Genomic DNA, 13,290 nt, shown 5'->3' on the forward strand with positions numbered 1-13,290 from the left:
CGGCCCCCGCCGGCCCGGCGCTCACCGCCCGGCGTGGTCCCGAACACGGTGCCCCCCGGCGTGGTGCTGTAGTCGCCGGGCGGCAGCGGGGCCCCGTCGGGCAGGGCGAGGCACTTGCCGAGGCCCGGGATGTCGCGACTGGGCGTCTGCCCGTGGCAGCAGCGGCCCGACATGACGGGACCGGGAGCAGCACCGGCGCTGCCGCCGCCGCTGCTGCCCGCCCGCCGCTTCCGGCACGGGCCACGCCTCTTCCGCCGCGGGGGCGGGGCCGGGACCGGGCGGGGCTGGTGGGCGGGGCTCACACCGATTATGGGCGTGGTAAAGTGTGAAGGGGCGGGATTATGCTAATAGAAGCGTGTCCCTTCGGGGGCGGGGTTTAGCCCGGGCAGAGGCGGGGCTTAGCGCTAAATGGGCGGGGTCTGGGCGGGACCCCCGACGGGTCCCCTTTTTCTCCCATTTTCTCCCTCTTCTCTCCCGTTTTCTTCCCTTTTTTCCCGGAGACACCCCTGGCCTGTGCCCCCCGCTTTTGGGGTCGCGCTTCCCCGTGCCTGGCGGGGGCCCCGCAGAGCCCCGGGGGTGCTGGCGGCGCTGCCCCTTCGTGCCCTCCGCTGCCCACGCGGGGTGGCCGCGCTGGGAGGTCCGGGTGGTCCCGTGGGAACGCCGCGGGGACAGATGTCTGCCCGGCTGCCCCCATCCCAAATGGCTTTGCCTCCCCCGAAGGGCCGGGAACAAACGCGGGAGGAGCCGGGGGGCCACACACGGGTCCGGCGCCCCCCACGCCGTGTCCCCGGGGGGGCTCCGGTGGGGCTGGAGCTGTGGGAAATAGGGCTTGTCTTAATCCTTTATTAAAGAGAAGATCTAGAGAGCAGCTGAAGTGCGGTGGGAGGGGCGCAGGGTCGGCCGGGCGGGACCCCTGGGCTGGGCAGGGGGAGGCTGGGGAGCCCAGGGATGAAACCTGGCATGAAGCCCCTCCGAGCATCCTTGGGACCACCCTGCTCACGGGTACCCTCTAGGAAATGCCCTTCATCGTTCCCTGCTCCCCCAGCCGTGGCCGCAGGGCTCTGCTGACCCTCAGCGGACACCGGTGCGGTGCTGACGGCCGGGCTGCCGGGAGCCGGGCTGCCGGGAGCCGGGCTGCCTTCCAGCACGGATGCCGGCACAGCCGCCGGCAGATGCCAGCAGCGTTTCGGCAGCGCTGCCGCCTGTGTCGCAGCACCGCGGGGTCCCCGAGGCTGTGGCAGGGATTGTCCGGGACCGGGGCTTGAGGCTGCTGCTCTGCTCCTCTGGTGGACCACAGCAGCCCCGGCCTGCCCAAACCATCGCCCCGGCTCCAACAGATGGAGCTCGGCAGCCACGCACGGCTCCGGACCCCAGCCCGCGGCCAAGCTCATCCCGCGGAGCCGCGGTCCCGCCCGGGGGGCTCCCGGGGTCGCTGAGCGTTTTCTGCGGGGCAGCATTTCGGTGTCCGGGGCAGCAGTGTCCTGCCGGGCTGGGTATGGACACGGGTGTTTCTGCCCCCAAGGTCCCGTGGGACCCCAGACAGGCTGTGGTGTCCCCCAGAACCCCCAGGGACCCCAGGCAGGCTGTGGTGTCCCCCAGAACCCCCAGGGACCCCAGGCAGGCTGTAGTGTCCCCCAGAACCCCCAGGGACCCCAGGCAGGCTGTGGTGTCCCCCAGAACCCCCAGGGACCCCAGGCAGGCTGTGGTGTCCCCCAGAACCTCCAGGGACCCCAGGCAGGCTGTGGTGTCCCCCAGAACTCCCAGGGGGCCGGGCAGGCTGTGGTGTCCCCCAGAACTCCCAGGGGCCCGGGCAGGCTGTGGTGTCCCCCAGAATCCCCAGGGGCCCGGGCAGGCTGTGGTGTGCCCCAGAACCCCCAGGGACCCCAGGCAGGCTGTGGTGTCCCCCAGAACTCCCAGGGGCCCGGGCAGGCTGTGGTGTCCCCCAGAACCCCCAGGGGCCCGGGCAGGCTGTGGTGTGCCCCAGAACCCCCAGGGACCCCAGGCAGGCTGTGGTGTCCCCCAGAACCCCCAGGGCCCGGGCAGGCTGTGGTGTCCCCCAGAACCCCCAGGGCCCGGGCAGGCTGTGGTGTGCCCCAGAACCCCCAGGGACCCCAGGCAGGCTGTGGTGTCCCCCAGAACCCCCAGGGCCCGGGCAGGCTGTGGTGCCAGGCAGGCAGCCCTCGCCCTGTGCCAGCTGCTGAATCGATTAGTGGGCACTGGGGCAGGAAAATAACATTTCCGGCGTGGAATGACATCAGCAGTGACCCCCAACCCAGAGAGGCGGCCGCTGCCATTTCCTCCTCCTCCTCCTGCTGGAGAACGGACCGTTATGGGGTCAGGCACCGGGGAAGGTCAGGGCTTAGGGCACATCCTGGCTGGGGCACAGCAGGGTGTCACCCTCCCAGTGCCTGCTGGAGTTCGGTGCTCCCGGCAGCACACAGGGGACAGGGACAGGGACAGGGACCCTCCTGCCCCTGGACAGGAGCTCCAGCTGCCCCGGAGCTGCCTGCAGGCAGGGAAGAGGCGTTGGATGCGCTCCCACCCACACCACCAGCACCCTCCGGTTACAGAGTGTTCCTCTCCAGGGCATTTTATCTGCCCATTCCACGGGCAGCTCCCAGGGCTGGAAAGCCCTTTGTCATCCTCATGTGATACAAAGTTATCGCATTATTGCCTTCTAAATCGGGAGCAGAAGTGCTCTCCGAGGTGTCCATCTCTCCGCCAGCACTGCCTTTGCTTCTGACCTGGTTTGGATCCCTGGGAGCTGAGCAGGACTGGCTTTTGGGGAAGGAGTCACTCCACTGGCGGGTCCTGGGGAAGAAAATGTTTCATAAGTCATGAAATGCCCCTGTGCCTGGTGTGAGAGCAGCCCTGGGGGATGGCAGCAGGGGCAGGGAGCCATCACTGGCCCCACCTGCACCAGTCCCCACTGCACTGTGATTACAGGAAGGTTTGCTGAGACGGGAAGCAAATAACCGAGGGAAGGATAAGCTCCTGCCTGGTGGGCTGGCAGCTTTCATCTCGCCCCATCCATCACCTCCTGTCTGGGTGGCTCCCGCGCGGGAAGGCTCATCCCCAGCCCGCCCCCACCCTTGGAGGCCTGGGATGCAGCCCCGTGAAGGCCGGGATGGTGATGGAGCCCACGGCAGTGAGGATGTCCCTGTGCCGCGGCATTTCCACCCCATCCCTCTGTGTTTACATTCCCCTCCGATCGCGGCTGGCGATAAGGACGGACCCGGACCCGGACGAAGCCACATCCCTGCTGCCCGCCCCAGGGCTGTTCGTGCAGATAAAGGTTGCCCCATAAACAAGCCCATCCTGCCTTTGGGAAGGGCATCTCCGCTGGCCCCAGCCCTCGGCAGGAAACCCTGTTTGGGACGCCCCCGGCATTGCTGGGGGTGCTCAGCATCCCAAAACGCAGCCCTGGGATGCGCTCTTTGAGTCCTGGAAACAGCCTCTGTGGCATGGGATTCACCGTGGTACCCATGGCCAGAGCCAGAGGGGGAGTGTTTGACTCTTCCTCCTTCTCCTCCTCCTCGTCGTTGTTGCTGGTTTTCCTCCCTGCAGACATCGGGCTGGAAGCAAGCACAGCCTGGTGTCGGGCGCAGGAGGGGACATGGGGGCTGGGGGGCAGGGATGGGTGCTGCTGGGCACAGCTTTGGCAGAGGGTGCCCGGGCATGCAGGGGGCAGAGGAGGGGCAGGGGAAGATCCGGGTGGCACGTGGCGGCTTGGCCGGTGTCCCGTGGTGTGGCCGGGCTGGCAGGCGGCTCCACATGGGGCTGCTGGCACTCGCTCCCTCATCCCAGCCAGTTTCCCCCGTGCGGGTCTGGACCCTCTCCCTCCCACCCGGCTTTGGGGCACAGCTGGGAATGCCACATGGAAGCTCTTCTCTCCCTCGGAAAGCCCTATCTGACAGCTCAGCTCTCTCTGAGGTTATTTCTGTTGTTGTTTTTTCTCGATACTTCCCACACTTTTTGTGAAATCTGGACCCGTGTTATTGCAAACTTCTCCCTCCTCCCCCCACCTCAGCTTGCTTTAGCAACAGCTGAAGGAAAACCAGAAACGATGGCAGCATGAGGACTCTCCCTTCTCCAGCAGCTGGAGGGAGATGGGACCTGTCAGAAATGAAACCTGCAAGGTTTGATAAAAATGTCAGAAATCGGGAATAACTGCAGCAGGCACTGCCCTGCTGCTGTCGCAGGCTTTCCTCTCAGCAACGCAGGAAAGAAAACAGCTTTACTGTGATTTATTTTTTAATTTGAAATCGTAATTGCACAGAGATCTGGGGGCCAGGAGCAGGACCAGGGCTTGCTTTAGTGCAGCCTTTGTCGCTGGCTGGGTTTCAGGATCTCGGTGCCCCTTTCCCTCATTCTCCCCATGCTGCCGTGGCCTCGGGAAGAGCTGCAGCCCTGCCGAGCTGTGCCTGGTCTCAGGCTGCCTGCTCCGGGCAGGGCAGGGCAGGATGGCCCTGGGGCAGACCCGCTGTCCTCGAAGCGATGCCGGTGGCCCGGAGCTGCATTCTCCACTGCAGGTTTCCCACCCCTCAGCCCCCAGCTGTTCACCCCGGGGTGCCCCAGGCGAGGAGAGGGATGCCAGCAGCCCTGCCCGGCCCCTGAAGGGCAGCACGGCTCCTTCCTCCGGGCTGTGCGTCCGCAGGGCCAAACAGGCTGGGAACGGGCTGACAAACAGGGAGCGGAGTGACCTCAGCCCCGGCTGGGCCGGCTCCGACCTCCGGGTGCCTCTTTCATCACCATCGAGGCAGGAGCTCCCAGGAGCTTCGCCGGGAAAACAGGATGTGCGTGTTGGAGACGTGGGAGCCCCTGGGATGCCCCTGGGGTGGCAGCGCTGGGGTGGCACGGGGATCGTCCCACTGGGTGATGGGGGAGCTGTTCTGGGGAAGCAGGCAGCTCAGGGGAGCTCCTGGATGTACAGCAGGGTGTGAACACCCCGGAGGCACAGCACAGACCCTGCGTGAGCCCCGTGAATATGGGACACGCACACTCTGTGGGACACACACACACACACACACACACACACACAGAGTCTGTGGGACACACACACACACACACACACACACGCACTGTGGGGCACAAACACACTGTGGGACATACACACACACACACACTGTCTGTGGGACACATGCACTGTCTGTGGGACACATGCACTGTCTGTGGGATATTTGCCACGGGATACCGAGCATGCCTGTCAAACAGCACATTTTTATCATTTTTTATTATTCTGACACAGGGATTTTTGCCTTCCTGCACAAGTCCTGGCTGGCAGTGCTGCAGCTCCCAGAGCCATGCCCACCTTTGCCGGGGGAGGAGGGTTTATATGGGGACCTGAGTTTATGTGGAGCTTCCTGCAGGCTTCCTGGGACAGGCAGTACCCAGGGGTTAAAGCTTCATCACAGCCTGTTTATGTGCTGACAAGGAAATGTGGTGACAGAGAATCCCAAACAACTTCAAAGCAAGATTTGCGGATCTGATATGGAAACTATTCCGAAAGTCCAGGAGAGCCTGTCACTTCTGTGGGGACACAGCCAGGGCAGACCCATTCCCAAAGCCCAGCTTGGCCCTGTGCCCACCCCAGCGAGGCCAGAGCTCCCGCCCTGGGGAGGGAATTTGGGTAAAGTGGTGCTCCTTGGCATCTCCTCAGGCAGAGAGAAGAGCATCGCATGGCCCTCATGCATGTCCTGTGCTGTCCCCAGGTGTCCTCCCTTGGGATGGGCAGGTGAAACCCCTTGAGGGTGGCACTTTGGTGCCATCACCTGCTGCACTGGGGCTGGGCTTGGACCCTGGGCTGTGATGGGAGGCTGAGGAAGCTGAAGCAGAGGGGAGAGGGGGACTCTGGTGTCCCCACAGTCGGTGTGGCCACGAGCAGAGGCAGCACTGTGACTCCACCGTGTGATGGGTTTATCTCGTGTCCTGTGCCGGCGAGTATGCGGCCACATGCCAGGGAAGGAGTGAGTTCTCAGCTATAAAAAGCTTTTGTTTTATCCATAGCTGCTACTTGAGTTCTCACCCCTCACTCTCTGTGACCAAGCAGAGCCCGTGTGCCCTCAGATGTGTCTGGGATCAGCTCAGGCATCTGTTTCCTCTCTCCAAACACATCCGTGGGCACCAGGAACTGCATGTGCTGCCCAGCAAGGAGATGTCTGCTCCCTGCATCCCTGCTCTCCCCAAGCAGGGATCTCCCCTAATTGATTCCGATTCTCTGTGTGTAAAGAAGTATTTTTAAATACCCATTGTTTATTCTGTAGCAACAGCCAAAGGAGCTGCTCTGATCCATGGCATAAACATATTTTCCCAGAGTTTTCTAAACAGCTGTGGCAAACAACCCTTGACCCGCTGGCTTCCTGTGGCATTTTGCCAGGCTGGCTCTGCCTCCCCCACTGCCAGTGGCCATGCAGGTAGAGCCAGGCCAGAGGCTGGCCTGTGGCAGGGATGGCAAAGGAAAGAGGAGGCTTCCCCTGGTGACAGCCTCGGGCTGGACAGTCTCCATCCCTGTGGGGGCTTGGATCAAGGCTCTGGAGCAGCAGGAATGGGGGTGAGGGCTGGGTGAGACCCAGCACCTCTGTGCTTCAGTTTTCCCAGCTGTAAAACTGGGACAAAGATACGGAGCCACGTTACTTCCCCGGTGGCGAGGAAAGCCTGGGACTCTCCCTTCCCTTCCCTTCCCCAGTCCCGCCTGATCCCTGGGAATGGGGCAGGGCATCGAGCCCTCCTGTCGGGGACTGGCACCGCTCTCAGGTCCGGAGAGAAGCCATCAGGACGGGGGGCTGGCTGCCTGCTTGGCCCCTCGGGAGCGCCTGGCTGCCTGTCCTGCTGTGGGCAGTGTGTCTGTCCGCGGCTGGGAACGGAGCTCCCTGCTGGGCACGGCGGGGTGAGGAAGGCCAGTAACGCCATAGGGACTGTCTGCAGGAAAACAGGCTGCAAAATGCCCAGGGATGAGTCTGGCATCCCCTTGGGTGTCTGGGGGCCAGCACAGAGCCCGGCTCTGCAGGGCAGCTGGGGCTGCCAGGGAAGTGGAGGCAGGGAGGGAAGGAGGAGGCAAGGATGGGAAGCAGAGGTGAGGATGGAAAGCGTAGGGAAGGGTGGGAAGCCAGCAGCCCCTGGTCACTCCAGGGGGGTGGCAGAGCTGGGCATCCTGCCCCATGGCTGGCCTTTGGTGACTGCCCACAGCCGAGCCCAGAGACCTCATCACCCAGGGACATTCCCACGCGTGCTCCTGCTTTGCTTCCAGACCCAAACCCAGCCCCGTGTGCCGCTGTGCCCTGGAGCCGGCTGTGCAGCCACGCCGGACACACGACAGCCTCCTGCATGCTGTGTCTGTGCCAGGGGCTGGGCTGGGGCCAGCACAAAGTGCCCTGTGAACAGCAATTCCCAGCTCGCTCTCAGCCAGCAGCAAATGCCAGGGCTGGGAGCTGAGTGAGATCGGATCAAGCCCTTGGCCGAGGGCTTTGAAAATCCAAAACAGCCTTGTAAAGATGAAGCTCGTAAAACCGGGACTCTGCTTTTGTAGCTCATGAATGGGAAGAAATGCCAACCAGATCATTTTTACACATAGTTTTTCCGTCTTGGTAAACATTCCCCCATTTGGCTGAAACTTCAAACTGCCGCATTTGGAGACCGTCTGTCTTAGAAGTTCCAGTATTTGTATAAATAACTGATAGGGAAAGATGATCCACTCTGGAGTCTGCCCAGGGGCCCTGGAAACAATGATGGGGCTGTGGATCCTCCCAGAGTTTTGGTGGTTCTCCAGTGCCAAGTGAGCAGGGCAGGAAGTGTGGGTGGGGGTCTCCAAACACCAGCACCCACCCAAACTCAGGAAGGGGAGCAAGAAAGGTCTCCTACATCCACGGGGAAGGAGGCTCCGGCAATAACTATGGAAGTGAAGTGGTGACTGTGGCCCTGGGCGTCATCTTTGGAAGCGGGCTGTCACCTTGCCAGCCCTGTGCTGATGTCGGGGTGGGGGACGACAGGGGTGTCACTGTCCCCACCACGGACAGTCTGTCCTGCCCAGGGAGAGTCTGAGCACAGCGAGGGGCGCACGGGGACGGGCACGGTGAGGGCAGCACAGAGGGCTGAGGGCTCACGGAGAAGGACCGGGGCGCACAGGGAGGGGATGTGTGCATGGCAGGGTGCAGACCAGGGACAGAAGTGCGCGACTGGGGACTCAGAGAGGGCTGGAGAGCACAGGGAGGGGATGGAGAGCGCGGAGAAGGGCGGCAGGGCACGGCGAGAGGCTGAGGCGTCCGGCGAGGATGCCGGGGGGAGCGGGGCGGGCCGGGGCAGCGCGTCCGGGGGGAGGAGGTGCCGCCGCTCCCCTTCCCTCGCCCTCCGGAGCGAGCAGCCCGGGGCCGCCCCGCGCCTTTAAAGGCTCCTCCTCCGGCGCAGAGGGGACCCGGCCCCGCCGGTCCGGCCCGAGGGCTGCCCCGGGAACGCGGCGGGGAGCGCACGGCGGGGCGCGGGGCCGGTGCCCCCAGCCCGGCCGAGATGAGCCCCCTCCCCGCGGGCAACGGCAGCGCCTGGGGGGGCTCCGGCAACTGTAGCGGGGCCGGCAGCCTGGGCCGGCAGTGGGTGCTGGGGACCGCCATCAGCCTCACCGTCCTGGTCACCGTGGCCGGTAACTTGCTGGTGATTGTGGCCATCGCCAAGACGCCGCGGCTGCAGACCATGACCAACGTCTTCATCACCTCGCTGGCCTGTGCCGACCTCATCATGGGCTTGCTGGTGGTGCCGCCAGGGGCCACCATCCTGCTGAGCGGCCACTGGCCCTACGGCACGACGGTGTGCGAGCTGTGGACCTCGCTGGACGTGCTGTGTGTCACAGCCAGCATCGAGACGCTGTGTGCCATCGCCGTGGATCGCTACCTCGCCATCACCTCCCCGCTGCAGTACGAGGCGCTGATGACCAAGGGCCGGGCCCGGGCCGTGGTGTGCCTGGTGTGGGCCATCTCTGCCTTCATCTCCTTCCTGCCCATCATGAACCACTGGTGGCGGGACGGGGCGGATGAGCGGGCGGCGCGCTGCTACGACGACCCGCGCTGCTGCGACTTCGTCACCAACGTGACCTACGCCATCGTCTCCTCCACCATCTCCTTCTACGTGCCCTTGCTCGTCATGATCTTCGTCTACGTGCGAGTCTTTGCCGTGGCCACGCGGCACGTCCAGCTCATTGGCAAGGACAAGGTGAGGTTCCTGCAGGAGCCCCCCAGCCCCACGGGCAGGAGCAGCCGGCGCAGGCGGCCCTCCCGTCTGCTGGCCATCAAGGAGCACAAAGCGCTCAAAACCCTGGGCATCATCATGGGCGTCTTCACGCTCTGCTGGCTGCCCTTCTTTGTGGCCAACATCATCAAGGTCTTCTGCCGCTCGCTGGTGCCAGACCAGCTCTTTCTGTTCCTCAACTGGCTGGGCTACATCAACTCCGCCTTCAACCCCATCATCTACTGCCGCAGCCCCGACTTCAGGAGCGCCTTCCGCAAGCTGCTGTGCTGCCCGCGCCGCGCCGACCGGCGGCTCCACGCCGTCTCACAGGACCTGCAGCGCTGCCCCTGTGCCTTCAGCCCTCGGGGGGGCCCTGCAGAGGACAGCAAGGCGGCCCCCGGGCGCCCCGGGGAGGACGGCGAGGCTCGGGGCAGCGGCAGCAGAGCAGAGGAGACTCCTCTGCCCCAGGGCAGTGGCCACCGGCAACGGCCCCTGGGCGAGTCCCGGCTGCAGGGCGCGCAGACCTCGCTGTGTTCCCAGCTGCATGAGTAGGTACCTGCAGGCATTTGCTCGGTAGGGGCTCGGGGGGTCCGGTCCAGCCCTTTGGGGTGTGACTGGGGGGGCTGTCGGTGCTGGGACTGTGCTCTGACAGTGCGGTGCAGAGCTGGGGGAGCTGAGAGACCCCAGGGTACATGGGAGAGGCTCTGGGATGTGGGACTGGGCACCACTGCCCTGCCCCCTGATGTTCCCCTAAACTCTGGCCCCTCCACTGGGTTGCAAAATTGGGGTCCCAACCAGTCCCACTCCAGCCCGCCAGGACTTGGTCTGCTGTTCCTGGGTAAAGGAAACACGGGTGGTGAACAGGGAAGCAAAACAGCTGAGCAGGAATGTGTCCCAAAGCCTGGCCTTTCCTCCTTCTCCTCCCGATCCCGCTTTCTGCTGCTAAAGAAGGAAAACGCGGGGACCCCCTCCGGAGCGAGGCACTGAGGCTGCCGTCGCCACTCTGGGCTCTGCAGGTTGCTTTGCCCTCCAGCGGTGTAAATCTGGGAAGGGAATTAATTTTATCCCGCTCCGTCCCATGACGGGAAATGCGCTCCCGGAGCCGGCAGCCCGCACAGAGCAGGGGGCTGGCAGGGGCTGGCGGGGGCTGGCAGGGTTGGCGGGGACGCCCATGCTGTGGCTCTGCTCTACCGGCACCCTGACACGGATTTACACCTCCAGTTGCAGGGTGGGGTTTTTTATTAGTACGACAAAATTGGAGTTATTCTGGTTACTGTGGATTGTAACCTGTTTCCCTCCTGATGCCTGAGGGCAGTAGAGGTTTCCTGCCAGACTGCGCGGGCAACAGGGATGCGCAGGTAGAGGTGCCGGAGGCGCTCCCTGGGCAGGATTCACCCACGCTGGGGGCACGGGGCGTTGGATGTGGGAGGGTCTGGGCTCTCACCCCTGCGCTCCCCCATTTCAGCTTTGCTGGCGGAGAGACGCCCGCGGGTCCGTCCGACTGACTGGGAGCAGCGGAGAGCTGGGAGGAGAGCGCTTGCTCCGGCCGGGTCATCGTCGCTCCGGCCTCTCCTCTGCCCGCCTTGGCCGCCGCCTTCCCCGGGGACCGCAGCCCGTGGCCAGCCCCAGGCTGCTGCCCGGGTTCGGGCACGTGAGTCCGGATCAGCCCGGCCACAGCCGCTTTAACCCTCCTTGTGCTGCTGCCCGCTTGGCTCGCTGGAGCTGCACACCTTGTGCACGGCGCTCCCGGCTCCCTTCCGTGCCTGCTGGGGTGGTGGCTGTGGGTCCCTGTCCCCAGCCGAGCCTGGTGGGTGACACTGTGTCACCTCCCACCCTCTTCTTGCAGGGCCGGGGTTGCGGAGGCAGCGCCAGGGGTGACGGTGCTGGCAGGACCCTGCGGTGCATGCACCGACCCGGAGAGGAGGATCTCCCTTGGGAACGCTGGCGGTCTTGGGACAGCACCAGCTCCTTCGTGCCGTCGGTGCTGGAGACACGGAGCTGGGGAAAAGCTCCGGAGCTGCTCACCAAGGGGCAGCACAGCCTCAGGGATGTGTGGACAGGGGACAAACTCCTATCTGCCACGGCTGGCAGTGGGATGTGGAGACTGCCAGCTCTGCTTTCTTGAAGGACAAAGGACCCTGTTTGCCCCAGGCTTGGCCAGTTTCGGACAGGCTGCTGAGAAGGAGGGAAGGGCTTCCTGCAGGCTCAAGCCCTTCCCAGGATTTCCATCCCTGCCCCAGCTGCTGCATTCCAGGGCTGAGTGCAATTCCAGGAGCTGCAGCGATACCTTCAGCAAAGGAAAAGCTCAGGGGAACGAGGGGAGCTCCGAGCACGGAGCACCTCCAAACCCAGGGAACTGGGATCGTGTCAGGACTCTCGGCAGTTTTCCCCCCTCGTTTGGGACAGATGTCCGTGTCCGTGCCCCTCGGGGACGGGAGGTGGACTCTCATCTCACTCGAGTGCAGATGTGCCCTGCCCACGCTGCGCTGCCACGCAGCACCTTTGGGCATAAGCTGGTGTCAGTGTGTTCGATGACTGCACAGGTTTTGTCCCGGTTTGTGTCCCCCCTGCCGTGTGAAATAAACCTCTGGATCTCTGTGGTGCCTCCAGATCTGTCCCGAGCAAAGGATGCTGCTCCATGTGCTGTTCCCGGGTGGCTGCCCGAGCTTCGGCGGGTCCATCCCCCTCCCGGGGCCGTGGCTAGCAGGGAGAAGCTGGGCTCTGGCCATGCCATCGTGCTGCCCCTAAGCCCTGCCCATGTTCCCACAGCCCAAGAGGGCCGGCAGAGCTGCCCGAGCTGCCCGTGCCTCCTCCCGGTGCCAGGGAAATCCCAGCTCCTGCACGGGAACCGCACCTGGGATGCTGCAGGGTCTCCTTGCAGGGATCCTCCCCTGCTGGAAAGCCCAGCACAGGTCAGGCCCCTCGGCCTCACACCCCCCTGCACACGCACTGGCACCCCACGGGCTGTACCCCCTCACCTGTGCACCCCACAGGCTGTACCCCCTCACCTGTGCACCCCACAGGCTGTAGCCCCGCACCTGGACATGCACCTGTCTGCACCCACGGGCTGTACCCCCGCACCTGGACATGCACCTGTGCACTCCACAGGCTGCACCCCCTGACCTGTGCACCCCACGGGCTGTACCCCCGCACCTGGACATGAACCTGTGCACTCCACAGGCTGCACCCCCTCACCTGTGCACCCCACGGGCTGTAACCCCGCACCTGGACATGCACCTGTGCACTCCACAGGCTGTACCCCCTCACCTGTGCACCCCACAGGCTGTACCCCCGCACCTGTGCACCCCACAGGCTGTAACCCCTCACCTGTGCACCCCACAGGCTTTACCCCGCACCTGTGCACCCCACAGGCTGTAACCCCTCACCTGTGCACCCCACAGGCTGTACCCCCGCACCTGTGCACCCCACGAGGTGTAACCCCTCACCTGTGCACCCCACAGGCTTTACCCCGCACCTGGACATGCACCTGTCTGCACTCACAGACACCTGTGCACTCTGGAATGCCTGCACAGGGCCCTGCACCGAACCATGCACACCTGAACTCACCTGTACCTACACCTGTGCACAGCCGTGCATAGACACGTGTACACATACACCTGTACTCACCTGTACACACCCGTGCACTCCCACCTGTACTCACCTGTACTCACCGGTACTCACCTGTATACATTCACCTGTACACACTCACCTGTACACACTTGTACTCACCTGTACACACCCATACACACTAACCCGTACACACCCGTGTACAGGTGTGCACACCCATGCCTGCACACATGTACACACCCATGCCCACTCACCTGTACACACCTGTACACAGCTGTGCATACTAACCCGTGCACACCTGTACACACCCGTGCATTCACCTGTACACACTAACCTGTACACACCAGTGCACACTCACACGTGCACACCTATACACACCCATGCATGCACACATGTACACACCCGTGCCCACTCACCTGTACACACTAACCTGTACACACCTGTGCACACTCAGCTGTACACACTAACATGTACACACCCGTGCACACTCACACGTGCACACCTGTACACACC

The 13,290-nt window shown here is 63.9% G+C and overlaps 2 protein-coding genes across 5 annotated transcripts in view; one reads left to right on the forward strand and one right to left on the reverse strand.

Annotated features, from left to right (window-relative positions):
• EIF4EBP1 (eukaryotic translation initiation factor 4E binding protein 1) overlaps positions 1–13,290 on the reverse strand; it is a 56,878-nt gene that overhangs the window by 4,685 nt on the left and 38,903 nt on the right. The window contains exon 2 of one of the 2 annotated variants that reach the window (XM_068174684.1): positions 26–198. In XM_068174684.1, coding sequence (XP_068030785.1) covers positions 26–173 — 148 coding nt within the window. In that variant the 5' untranslated portion in view covers positions 174–198. Of the gene's footprint in view, positions 1–25; positions 243–13,290 lie in introns of those variants that run through there. The other variant, XM_068174685.1, reaches the window with a different exon arrangement.
• Positions 8,396–11,610, forward strand: ADRB3 (adrenoceptor beta 3). 3 transcript variants are annotated; one of them, XR_010993924.1, is made up of 3 exons: positions 8,396–9,758; positions 10,676–10,861; positions 11,057–11,609. XR_010993924.1 is itself a non-coding variant. In XM_068174664.1 (2 exons), exon 1 carries the CDS (start codon positions 8,500–8,502, stop codon positions 9,760–9,762), a length of 1,263 nt encoding a protein of 420 aa, XP_068030765.1. In that variant the 5' UTR covers positions 8,396–8,499; the 3' UTR covers positions 10,676–11,610. The 3 variants fall into 3 exon arrangements, 2 of the variants coding, with proteins under 2 accessions (XP_068030765.1, XP_068030764.1); XM_068174664.1 differs by having other exon boundaries at positions 8,396–9,762; positions 10,676–11,610; XM_068174663.1 differs by having other exon boundaries at positions 10,676–11,610.

Source organism: Anomalospiza imberbis, chromosome 28, assembly GCF_031753505.1.
Source record: "Anomalospiza imberbis isolate Cuckoo-Finch-1a 21T00152 chromosome 28, ASM3175350v1, whole genome shotgun sequence".
NCBI lineage: Eukaryota > Metazoa > Chordata > Aves > Passeriformes > Viduidae > Anomalospiza > Anomalospiza imberbis.